Here is a 13,870-nt window from a genome sequence, read left to right as displayed (position 1 = left end):
GATAAATGCTGGAGAAGGTGTAGGAAAATTGGAACATTACTGCATTGTTGGTGAAGTTGTAAACTGATCTAACCATTCTGGAGAGCAATTTGGAACTATGCCCAAAGGGCTATGAAAATGTGCACATGCTTTGACCCAGCAAAATCACTTCTAGGGCTGTATCTTAAAGAGATCATATAAGGGCAAAAAGGACCCATATGTACAAAATTATTTATAGCGCCTCTTTTTGTGATAGCAAGGAATTAGAAACCAAGGGGACACCCATCAACTGGGGAATGGCTAAACAAATTGTCGTATATGAATGCAATGGAATACTATTGTACTATAAGAAATGAGGAGCAGATGGACTTCATAAGAACATGGAGAATCTTTTGATCACATGAGTGAAGCGAGCAGAATCAGGAGAACGTTGTACACGACCACAGACACATTGCTTCTGTGATGACTTTGATAGACTTGGCTCATCTCAACAATGCAAGGTTCTAAGACACCTCCAAAAGACTCATGATGGAAAAAGCTAACCACATCCAGAGAAAGAATTACGGAATGTGAATGCAGACTGAAGGAAACTATTTGCGCTCTCTTTTTTCTTTTTTTTCCTGGTTTTGTTATATCTTTCTAATGGTTCATTTCATTGGTTATAATTCTTCTTTACAACTTGATTATTGGGAAAATAAGTTTAATGGGAAGGTATATGTAGAACCTACATCAGATTACATGCCATCTTGGGGGAGAAAATTTGGAACTCAAAAACTTGTGTAACTGAGTGCTGTAAACTAAAACAAAAATTAATTAAAAAATACAAAACCAAAACATAGTCCCTACCCTGAAGAAACTTAAATTCTACTGAGGAATCATGCAAATACCAGCTAATTTGAGGTTAAAGAGAGCAATATAGGGTAATCTAGAAAGTCTTCCCATGAGAGATGGTACATGAGTGGAGTCTTGAAGAAGGCTAAGTAGACAGCAAAGGAAAGTGCATTTTAGACATGCTAGACTTAATGTAAAAGCACAGAAGTAGGAAATGGAAATGTTTTGAACGAGCCAGTAGGCCAATTTGGCTGAAATGTTTATGTGGTCAACTCATTTCCCTAGAAAGAGAAAATTTCACCAATACAACTCTGAAAAAGAAGAGAAGATAAAAAGAGAAGACTAAATTGTGCCAACACAGATTTGATGTCATCAGGACCAGATATAACACTAAATACTACTGAACAACTGTCCCTGCTTCTTAAAAGGTTAAAAATTAGGGGCAACTGGGTGGCGCAGTGAGTACAGCACCAGCCCTGGAGTCAGGAGGACCTGAGTTCAAATCCGGCCTCAGACACTTGACACACTTACTAGCAGCTAGTGTGACCTTGGGCAAGTCATTTAACCCGAAATTGCCCAGCCTTCCCCCCTCCAAAAAAAAAAATTAATCTAAAACAAATAAATTATAATGGAGGAACGGTGGATAAAACACTGGACTTGCAGACAGGAAGACAATTAGATGTCCCAGACAATTAGACATGTAACTCTAGACAAATCACGTCACCTCTCTCAGCCTCAGTTTCTTATTCTGTAAAAATAAAGAAATAATAAGAGAACCTACTTTACAAGATTTTTATGAAGTTCAAATGAGATTAACATAGGTAATGACTTTTACAGTCTTAAAGCACTACATAAATGCTAGTTGTAAATAGGCATGGACAAGGGCAATCAAATCACTATTTTTATAACATATTAGCAAAATGAAGAAATAAAAATTAAGTGAATAATGTGGAAGAGACTGCACTGATGAAAGTGCCCAAAACATAAAACAATATACAGTATTTGCAATGTAATAACATAAGGATTTGGTTTCATGGGGAATTTAATTCTAGTAGTACTTTAAATTTTGATGGTTCCAATATCATAAATGTGAAAATCTACCCTTTTTCTCTATCAACTGAGCTAAACTAAAGGACTGTGCCTTTGTTTTTAATATTAGTGACTTCTTATCATACAGACTCCCTAATGAATATTTATATTGCCTAATTATAAATGATTTCTTCTTCATGAGACCAGCTATTTTTTCCAGCTGAATGAGGAACTTAAGTTCTCAATAGGCTCAACTGATGAAGACTATTATTATTTTAATTATGTAAAGCAGATGTCGTTAAAGGAGTACATTTTTCTTTCTAACAATGACTTAGCATTTAGTCAATCTTTCCACACGAAATACTAGTTTTCACTGAGCTGTTAATATTGACTAAAGTATTTTTACCTAAAAAGAGAATTTATCGGTTAAATACATCACCTCTAGACAAAACCTTGGGTTGCCTTTACCAAATGACAGACAAGAACAAAAATATAGTATTCAAAAATCATATGGCCTGGATAAATTTCTACTATACAATATGATTTACTAACTCTAATCTCGTAAATAAATATGGCAAAAGTTACTTTCCTTAAACAAATATCTGAAAGCAATTTCAGCAAAATATTTCTTACACAGAAATACCAATTCAATGAAAAACTGGTGACAGACTAGAATGCCTGTAAGAGTTGTGTGTAATTAAGGATTATGTGTAATTGAAGAAAAACAAGCATTTTTAAAACTTAAAATCATTTTTCAAATAAAATAGATTTCTATTCCAATAACTGTCTTAAGGCATAATATAAATCTCCATTTTTCTAAAAAACTGTTTTTATAGAATGACCTTAGACTCTGACCCATTCTATGAAAGAGACATTAATTTCAAAGTTTAAATCCAAACGATTCAAAACTGACTCTGAAGAGTCAAAACAAAAGATTTTTGGAATCTTAACAGAAACTTGTAGAAAATTCATCTATCCATCAAAAGTATAGTTAAATTTTAACATCATATAAAGTCTTGCTAATTTGAACAACTATAATTTGAAATCTGGCAAGGTTCAGAAATGGTCTTAACAAGCTTATCTTTGCATTAATTATAAAAAAAGAATTTAAGTCAATTAGTAATGTAAATAAGATTATAAAGGAAATGCTTAAATTACTTCTGAGAATTGTTTTTCCCCAATAGGGCTGCTCTATTTTGAGTCTTAATCACCTTTTACTTGGGCTACTACAACATTTCTGACTGCATTTTTTCCATTTTCAGTCCATCCTTTACATAGCTACCAAACAAATATCCCTAAAACACAGATTTGACCACCTCACTCCCCTAACTCAGAAGTCTTCAATGATTCTCCACTGACCTATGGTTAGTACTCCACAAACTAGGTCTCTACTAATTTCCCCATCTTTTTTCATATTACGCCTCTTCAAATTTTCCACTCCAGTCCAAGCAGCTTATGTGCTATTTATACCCTACTTGCTGTTCAGTTGTGTCTCACTCTTGGTGGCCTTGTTTGGGGTTTTCTTGGCAAAGATACTGGAGTGATTGCCATTTCCTTCTCTAGCTCACTACAGATGAGGAAACTGAGTCAAAAACGGCTAAGTGACTTTTCTAGGGTCACACAGCTATAGTAAGTATCTGAGGCTAGATTTTAACTCAGGTCCTCCTGACTCCAGGCCCAATGCTCTATCCACTGTGCCACCTAGCTGCCCCATATACACAGTTTAATCTTTTGCTTCTGTGCTTTTGCACAAATGGTCCCATGTCGGGAACACATTCGCTCCCTCACACACCCCTATCTCCTGGAATCTCTATTTTCTTTCAAACTGCAGCTCAAGGGCCACCTAGCTGAGGTCTATCTTGATCCCTCCAGTTATAAATAACACTCTATACTTCTTGAAATTACTTAAATATCCTTTGTAGGTACTTATTATTTATGCACAAGCAGGCATTATGATACAGAAGATATTAACTCTGGATTTGGAATTAGAATACATGAGTGAATCTTACTTCTGCATCTTACTACCTATGTGTCTTTGTTTAAATTACTTCATATCACTGGGCCTCAGTTTCTTTATTTGTAAACTAGAGGGACAGGATCAGATGACTTCAAAGGTTAGCTATAATTGGTCTCTTCTAACACCCAAACTTATGATCAACATGACCCCTAAATTATATCCCCAAGTAGACTATAAACCTGATGTTTTGTTTTTGTATCTCCAGTCTAACACAGTGCCTTGTGTTGTTGTTCAGCTGTGTTTGATTCTTCGTGACCCCATTTGGGTTTTCTTGGAAAAGAAACTGGAGTAGTTTGCCATTTCCTTCTCCAGTGGATTAAGGAAAACAAAGATTTAGTGACTTGCCCACAGACAAAAAGCTAGTGAAAGTCTGAGGTCACATTTGAATTCAGGTCTTCTTGACTCCAGGCCTAGCATTCTATCCCCTGAACCACCTAATGTGTCTTGCACATTAGCTCCCATAAACTTAATAAACATCTTAAACATCTCTATGCTAATGATTCTCAAATCTACCTATCTTGCCTGAAACTCTCTGCTTATTTCTAATCTTGCATCTTTCAGATAACCTAAAACTAAAAGTCTGGTAAACCTCTTAAATTCAGTATGTCCAAAGTTGAACTCATTATATTTCCCCTTAAACCCACTTCCCTCCTACCTATCCGGTTACTATAGAGGGTAATGTTATCCTCCCAAGCCCTCAGGCTTGCAACCTAGAAGTTGTCCTGGACTCTTGACTACCTCTGAGCCCCCATATCCAATCTGTGGCCAGCCAAGATCTATGGATTTCACCTTTGTAACATCTCTGGAAATACAACCCCTACTCTCTTCTGACACACTAACACTTGCTTGTACTGTTCACATAAGTTAAAAATATTTCTTAATGTTTTCATTTTGTTAAATATGTACTTCTAGTTAATCTAGTACCAAAAACCAATTAAAAAAAATTATCGTGATTTTTCAATCTCAAAATGATCCAAGATTCGACTATTTGTTTTTTGGTGATTTCTTTTTGAAACATATTTTTAAATGTACAATTGTATATGTCAAATACTTTCCTAATACTCAACCAGGCAGGCTGCATTCCTGGTATATATTCCATCTAGTGACAGTATATTTGTGATATATTGCTGTAATATGCCTGCTAGTATTTTATTTAAAATTTTTGCATCACTTTTCATTATGGAAATTAGTCTATAGTTTTCTTTTTATATTTTTGCTCTTCCTGGTTTAGGTATCAGCATCATATTTATGATATATATGGAAGTGGTAGGACTCCTTCTTTACCTATTTTTCCAAATAGTTTTTATAATATTAGAATTGTTCTTTAAATGTTTAGTAGAATTCACTTGTGAATCCATCTGGTCCTGGGGATTTTTCTTAGGGAGCTCTTTTATAGCTTAATTCAATTTCTTTTTCTAAGACAGGGTTATTTAAATATTCTATTTCTTCTTCTGTTAATTTGGGCAATTTACACTTTTTGTAAATATTCATCTATTTTACTTAGATTGTCAGTTCTACCAGCACATAAGTGGCTAAAATAACTCCTAATAATTGCTTTAATTTCATCTTCATTGGTGTGTATTCACTCTTTTCATTTTTTAAGACTGGTAATGTTTTTAAATCAGATTAACCAATGGTTTGTCTATTTTATTGATATTTTTCATAAAACCAGCCCCTAGTTTTATTATATTAGTTCAATGATTTTCTTACTTTCAATTTTATTAATTCCTCTTTCGATTTTCAGGATTTCCAATTTGGTATTTAATTAGGGATTTTAAATTTGTTCTTTTTCTAGCTTTTTTAGTTGCATGCCCAATTTACTCATCTGCTTTGTCTATTTTACTGATGTTAGCATTTAGAGATTAATTCTTAATCTATGTTTCCATGGCCCTTTACTGAATATAATTTTTACTGTACTATGTCTTGCAAAGGATTCATTTAATAGTTCTGCATTTGCACATTTGGTTGTGAGGCTTTTATGCCCTAATATACAGTCAATTTTTGTAAAGGTGCCATGTATAGCAGAGAAAAAGGTATATTCCTTTCTATTTCCATTCAATTTACTCCAGAGGTCTATCATATTTAACTTTTCTAAGATTCTGTTCATCTCCTTAACATCTTTCTTACTTATTTTATGGTTAGATTTAACTAATTCTTAGAGGAGAAAGTTGAGGTCCCCCATTAGTATAGTTTAACTGTCTATTTCCTCCTATAACTAATTTAACTTTTCCTTTAACAATTTGTATGCTAAGAATCTAAAACAACTCCAAAAGACTCACTATGGAAAATCCTATCCACATCCAGAAAAAGAACTTTGGAGTCTAAATGCAGAAGGAAGCATACCATGTCCTCTCTTTTTCTTTTGTTGTTTTGTTTTGTTTCTTCTTTCTTGTGGCTCCTCCCATTGGTTCTAATTCTTTTTTACAGCATAGCTAACGTGAAAATGTTTAAATATGAAGAGCCTGTATCAGGTTGCACACCATCTTGGGAAGGGGAGGAGGAGGGGGAGAAATTTAAAACTCAAAATCTTGTGGAAGTGAATGCTGAAAACTAAAAATAAATTATTTTAAAAAAAGAATTTATATGCTATGCCATTTGGTACATATGTTTAGTATTGATATTACTTCATTATCTATGGTACCTTGTAGTTTCCCTGTTTATCTCTTTTAATTAGGTCTATTTTTGCTTTTGTTTTGTCTGAGATCATAATTGCTATCCTTGCTTTTTTTTTTTTAACATTAGCTGAGGCATCACAGATTTGTTCCAGCCCCATGCTTTTACTCTGTGTGTATCTCTCTGTTTCAAGCATGTTTCTTGTAAACACCACATTGTTGGATTCTGCTATCTGCTTTCATTTCATGGGTGAGTTTATCCTATTCACATTCACAGTTATGATTTTTAACTGTGTTATTTCCCTCCATCTTATTTTTTTGGTTTATCCTTTTCTCTTTCTACCCTGTCCCTCCCTCCTCAAAAGTCTGTTTTGCTTCTGATCACTAGCTCCCTTAATCTGCCCTCCCTTCTATCAGCCCCTCTTCCCTTCTTTTCTCTCCTCCTCCTATTTCCCTGTAGGGTAAGATAAATTTCTATGCCCAAGTGAGTATGTTATTCCCTTTTTGAATCAATCCTGATGAGAGCAAGGTTCAAATGTTGCCTGCCACTCACCCCTCATCTAATTCATAAGCCTCTCTCTGAGCCTGTCATGCTTCTTGGTGTTTCAGTCTATGAAGACAACTGTAATTGCTCTTCCTCTAATGCATAATTCCTTTCTGGGGGGAAGTTTTTCCAGAGCTAGACTGGAAAAAATGTCTGGTGCTCCATCTTTTTGATCACATTACCCAGAAGCCGTCCAGACCACTGCAATGCCTTTTAATTGGTTTCCCATTTTCCTACCTCTCTCCTCTCTGTTACAGTCTCCACACAGCTGCCAAAATAATGTTCCTAAAGAAAAGATCTAACCATGTCACAAATATCCCCCCCATACAATAAATCCTAGTGGCTCCCCCATGACTCTAAAATCAAATATTATTTCACCTTTATCTCATCCTTTTTTAATGCGTATTTTTATAAAATACATTATTACCAGTACATTAAGTACAAGTAAATAATTTAGAAATAAGTAAATATATATGCAAATGTGTTGCCATTTTTTTTTTTACTGTTATGGGTATTCAGTTGAGAAAACTTGGAGACCACTGATCTAAATAACCATTCAACCAACTGCTGCCATAATTTTTTCCCTGCTTTCAAACTGTCTCTTGGCTATGAGAAAAAGAAAAAGGAGAATATCAGAGATAAACATTATAAGTCTTAGGCAGTATGTTCATATGTTTGTCTACCACACACACATACACACACACACACACACATTTTAAAAAATCATTTAATGGAAACTTTTGTAGAAAAATCCAGAGAAACGTCAAGTGATCCTCTTAGGAATATTTAAGAGTTTTGCAAAGAAATAATATTACATTATTTTCAAGGTTATATAATTCATCTGAATATATTTCCAAAAAAGCATTACATTACAATAAACCCTGAAGTATTATTTGAATAAATATAAGCAGAACATTTAATCATTTAAATAGAAATAGGGGTATGATTATGGATTAGCCCCTTGATTTCATTGGTATAGAGAACTCTTAGGCAAGGGAACACCAATTCAGGTCTGCACTTTCTCTGTAACTTCAGTCTCAAACAGAAAACTGCCCAGGGTCACAAAGCTAGGATGTGTCTGAGGTAGGACCTAAAACCAGACCCTCCTGGCTTAGAGGTCAGCTTTATCTACATAGCTGTATCTAAAATGACAATAACAACAACATATTGTACACATTTGCATATTTTAAATGCAAAGAGAATAATTTAAAATATTTTATTCTCTTAAGTATTTCAAACATTCTCCCCTTATACTTAACAGTCAATAAAGGAAACTTTCATAGATTTCTATTCAATAATCTCCTATCTTCCAGGCACTATGCTAAGCAGTGGGAATAGAAATAAGAAATAGGAGAGTCCCTAAAATATAATATATTTTATTATATTATTACTATATCAATATAAGATTGATAGTACATATTATCAATACAAAATACAAAACATTTAAAATTAAGCTTATGACATAATTTGAACATGTTTAAATTCATCTATTAAAATTGGGTTTTTGTTTTAAATAGCCAAAAAGAGTTGCTTACCTGGTAATAAGATTTGATTTGTCTCACCAAAATGGATAAATTTTGAATTCTAAGTGAGGCATCATTGTTGACTTTTTTATTTACTCGCTGACTCTCCGATTTTGGATTACTGTAAGAAACAAACAGATACTTTAGCTTAAAAACCAGAAAATGAATAATGTTTGCATATTTTTATAAAGAGGAGGACTTTATCACTAATACCCCCATAATACATTCTAAATATAGCTGTTATCAAATCTTCAATAGCTATATAAATACAAAAGGGAATAACAGCAAAAAAAAAATCCATAAATCACTTGTCTTTGAAATACATTTTTTAATTTTCCTTTTAATGTATCCAGTGTTACCAAAACAAAACCTTTTATACACTTGGAATCCAATTCTAAGGATTTCCAAAGGGAAGCGGATAAACTTTTATATAGTATGTATTATATGTCATGCACCACACTAAGCACTTTTACAAATATCTCATCTAATCCCCACAACAACCCAGAGTGGTATGTGCTATTATTATTCACATTTTACACATGAGGAAACTGAGGTTGAGGTTAAGTGACTTGCCCAGGATGACACAGCTAGTGAATATATGAGGCCACATTTGAACTCAGATCTTCCTGACTCCAGGCCCAGAGCTCTATCAACTATGCCACCTAGCTGCCCTGAAGGAAAGAGGGGGAATGGGTTTCATCCTCACCTCCATTGAAGCTGTTTTACCTGATCGTTTTTAATCTTTAAACAAAGTCTGTGCCCTAACCCTTTATCTGACCAAATACCAATTTGAGTGAATCAAGAAATCAGAAACAAACTAACAATGTTCCAAAGGATTTTCCATATCCAAATGTGGAAGACCTAGAGGCTGTCATGGTCCCTAGGCAGTTGTGAAAAAGACCCTAGCGACTTTATTAGAAAGTAGCAATAATTGCTGGGATTACAATGACAAAAGCGAAACATTCTTTGCCCTTGAGGAACTTATGGTCTATTCAGGGGAAAACAATATATGCATCCATAGGTATGTACAAAAAAAAGGGGTAGGAGAGAGGAATTAGCAGCTGGGGAACCAGGGAAAAGCTTAACATAGTGTGGTATTTGAGCTGAGTCTTAAGCTGATACCTGAATGAACTAGGTATTTTAAGAGGCAGAGGTGTGCCTTCCTCTTGGTTGGTTTGTTAACCAATGAAAGTGTATCCCATATGTATACAAAGGGAATTATCGCTCATCTTTTTATTTGCTTAATGTTGTTTAGGTATTTTTCTGAACTGTCTATTGTAATATTTCCTCTGTCCCGAGAAAGTAAACCTATGAGTGGTTCTCAGTGAGTGTTGGCCTAAAAAGCACCTTGAATTTGGTGATAGTTTTTTGAGGGAGAAAAGAATTCCAGAAATAACTACAGATCTTTTCAATTTTTATCTGCTCTTTGTCCTTCTTCCAGTTTCACCAACCACTATGACATCAAAAGGATGTCACTATTTAGCTGTCAATCTTGTCAATCTCTCCATAAACTGTTTTTTTCCTCTCCACTGTTTCAGGCTGTTTTAGAGCCTAAACCTCCGACTACCTTTCCCTGTAATAGTTTTTGTGACTTCCAGGTCACATGAGCAAAGAGATTGCAGGCTAGTCATTGTCTCCGATCCCCACAACCTCTCCAAAACAGAAATTATGCACCAAAGATAAAGTAATTTCAGCTGTTTCCATGATCTAGGACATCCTGAATCCAAAAAACTAAAAAAAAAAAATCCAAAACAAAGCCTGAGCTCACTCACTACCCCATCTCCACCTCCCACACTACAGTTTAGTGATGCTATACTGGGAGACCCAAGGACAACACATAAGCTTACATTAAAACCCATCCCTGTACCCTGATTCCCATTCACTCTTTCCAGTGCTGTAGAATCCCAGCTCTAGACTGTAGAAGTTTTCTTAGGCCATAGCAGCCAATCTGACCAAAGCCCTTCAGAAGCAAAAGCCTGCTGGAGGCTGAAACCTGGAAACACCAAAGCTAGGGAAAGCAGCTTCTGTAGATGCTAAGGGGAAAACAGTTTCTGAACTGTCAGTGCTGGGAACCAAGGAACAGACAAACTGGGACAGGTCACTAGGACAGGACACTGCGTATGGGCAGCGCTGTAGCACTCCACTAGGCCTGTGGGAAGAGCACAGCATCAAGTGGGGCCCAGTTCCAACCACCCAAAAGTCAGACAGGGAAGAGACCTAGGCTGATGAACTTGTGAACTGCTCAATGTGAGAAAAGGCTGAGCAGATTTGACATTCAGCCCTCAAAGAAAACCACTAACGGGGTGAGGGGCGGGGTGGGGGAAAGAAGGGGAGGAATAAGGAAAAAAAGGTAGGGAGGGAGGAGATTAAAAGTACCAAAGATTCCTAAGACGCAATCTCAAAGACCTTGAACATAAATAGATTAACCCACAAGAAAAACACTAACAACAGAAGGAAATACAGCCCTCCAGAGCCAGTAGGGAAGTTCAAGCATCTATAAATAAATACTGAAAATAAGGAATATGACCCAACATTTCATGAGGCAGAGGATCTATGGAATTTGAGGAAACGGAGGAAAGGAAGACGACTCTACTTTGACGGTGGGAGAGAGTTCTACCAATGAATGCTCCTATGGGTGAAAGGAGATGAGGACCTTACTCTGGGTGAGGCCTAGAAGATCTGGTGCTTGAAAAGTCTACCTGTCCAAAGAGGAAGGGAGTTGAGAACTCCTGGAGACAACCGACACCTGGAGGAATAGGAGAGCATGGAGACAGGTAAATTTCCAGGCAAATGTAGTGGGGGGAAAAGTCGACAAGAAAGAGTACAGATCAAGGAGGGGAGTTCTCCTACTATAGGGCAGTCCTTTCCGATGCCTACAATAATGGGCATTGTTCTGAGAGTAATGCACAATGGAAAAGGGGAATCCACGCAGTAAATCCTACAAGGCATTGGCAGAAAGCTTGTACAGGACACAGCCCAGAATGGATACCACTGAAGCTTTGACCGCATGAAGAATACAAAGAAAAGTGAGAGACCAGATGATTATAGGGGTCTTGAATTAGAGAATTAAGGTCTAGAGTAAACAGAAAGAGAAGATGGATAACGGATTAAAAGAGTGAAAGGAAATCCTTCTGGAAAGATGCACAAAAAATAAAATGTAAAAAAGTTTGTGAAAATGATCTCTTTCTCTAAACTAGTGTTGCCCCTGGCTGCCATAACTCTTCACTTGGAAAAGAAATCAAATATTGCTGGTTCAGTTCATCTTCCTTATTCTGGTGACTGATTTCAATTGGTTAGAATTCTTGAAGAAATAATCATATTTTTTGTCCATGCCTTGTTTTTTTTTTAAATGTCATTTCCCATTTTTCAGAATTAACAGCTTAAATAGTTTAGGTTAGAATTACCTCAATAAGGTACAACCATCCTTTCATTTCTAGTACTACTTCAAGCTATGTGCTGATTTTGAGCTCTACTCTGACAAATTGGTGGTCTGATTGTACAGAGCTAATGCAGGAATGATCTCCATGTCAGAAATTACTCTGACACTTGCCACATTCAGGATTTCCTGAACTCTTTTTTTAAAATAGTTATAAAGTAAAGGTGTGAAGTTTCTGTATAATATATCTTACTGTGTCTGCATACTTATATAATAATATTGTCAAATATTATTACATAGCACTTACCACCAGAAAGTAGTTGTTAGCTACCTCCCTCTTCTCTCTCCTTTTACACATCTGAAAGAGCTCACTTTGTGCTTTCTCTCCCCTCCCCAAAACAAATATTGGGCTACCAAGATGGGAAAAATATATCTACTGTATTTTATCCCCCTTTCCTGCTTACAGTTCTTTTGATCTCTACTCATTCCTTCACAAGCATACAACCTTTAGTAACAAGGCAAAAGAATGAGATTATAGGCATAAAGAGCCAAAACCATTCCTTTTTCCAGACAATATGTTGCTTTACTTAGAAAACCCCAGAGAATCTGGAAAGAAATAGATAATAGCTCTTCAACAAATTAACAAGATACAAAATAATCCACAAACATCACTAAATGCCAGAAAAGAGAAATGTCACTCAAAATAATTCCAAAAGGTACAAAATATTGGGGTGTTAAATTACCAAGAGATACAAGACTTATTTAAAAAAAACACACAAAACATTTTTATAGAAATAAAGGAAGATTAAAATAATTTAAAACAACCATGGGTGAGACATGCCAATATGCTAAAAGTGATGACACTATGTAAATTAATCTACATATCTATACCAACCAAGCTACCCCCCCAAGGGGTTACTTTTATAAACCTAGACAAGTCAATAAAAATTATTTGGAGGAGTGAAAAGTTAAGTGTTTCAGGGGAAACAAAGAAAAAAAAATAAGTCGGAATGAATGAAATCTGATTTTGCAATCTAGATGGCAAATTGTATTATTATAAAGCAGTAACTACGAAAACTACTTGACACTGACCAAAAAAACCACCAAAAAACACATCAGTAGTAGACAAGACAGACCGAGAAGCAAAGGAACATAGTAAGGCAGCACTGAGCTGTTAAGTCCAAGAACTGAAGCTACTCCATAAACAACAGTAACAACCTGGGGGGCAGAGGGGGAAGCAATCTGACAGAAAATGGGTTTAAACCAAAATCTTTTCTGAATTTTTTTTAAATTGTTATTTTTACAAAAAAAAGATTAGAATCCAATTTTTTTTGGTTTTATTAGACTTTTGAAAATGAGCACGCTTTACTTTTTTAATGAGTTTGTGCATTCTCTACCTCTCCATACTATCAAAACTTCTCTACATTTGCCCAATCTTTCCTCTTCTGCTAAAATCTCAGAGGCTGAGTTGGTTTTACTTTCAAAGGCCAATCTATATGTGTCCTTGACCCCATATCTTCCCTTTTGCTCTCAATTTTCAGTCTCTCCATATCTACTGGCTACTTCTTAGATGCCTAACAGACATGCTCAGATCTCTTCTGCATTAAAAAGCTCCACCTTAGGGGCAGTTAGGTAATGCACTGGATAGAGTACTGGTCCTGGAGTCAACAGGGCTTGAATTCAAATTTGGTCTTTAATACTTACTAGCTGTGTGACCCTGGGCTTAACCCCAACTGCCTCCAAAAAAAAAAAAACAAAAAACCCTTCACCTTTTAAGGAATCATGCAAAATTAAGTAAGCAGAACCAGGAAAATATTTTACACAAAGATCATAATAATGTAAAGGAAAACAACACTGACAGGCTTCAGAACTCTGATCAATACAATGATTAATCATGAATTTAGAGGCAATGGTTCCTACCACTGGGCAGAAAGGGTGTAAACTATAAATGCAAAGTGA

General features: G+C 35.6%; 1 protein-coding gene across 9 annotated transcripts in view; it reads right to left on the bottom strand.

The window, feature by feature from the left end:
* The window catches only part of CCDC88A (coiled-coil domain containing 88A), a 163,069-nt gene that overhangs the window by 124,952 nt on the left and 24,247 nt on the right, over positions 1-13,870 (bottom strand). For all 9 annotated transcript variants that reach the window (XM_036748447.1, XM_036748448.1, XM_036748449.1 and 6 more), the window contains exon 3: positions 8,548-8,656. In XM_036748447.1, coding sequence (XP_036604342.1) covers positions 8,548-8,656 — 109 coding nt within the window. The remainder of the gene's footprint in view (positions 1-8,547; positions 8,657-13,870) is intronic.

The sequence above is a fragment of the Trichosurus vulpecula genome, chromosome 3 (genome assembly GCF_011100635.1).
Source record: "Trichosurus vulpecula isolate mTriVul1 chromosome 3, mTriVul1.pri, whole genome shotgun sequence".
Taxonomy (NCBI): domain Eukaryota; kingdom Metazoa; phylum Chordata; class Mammalia; order Diprotodontia; family Phalangeridae; genus Trichosurus; species Trichosurus vulpecula.
This window is presented reverse-complemented; position numbering and strand designations above follow the sequence as displayed.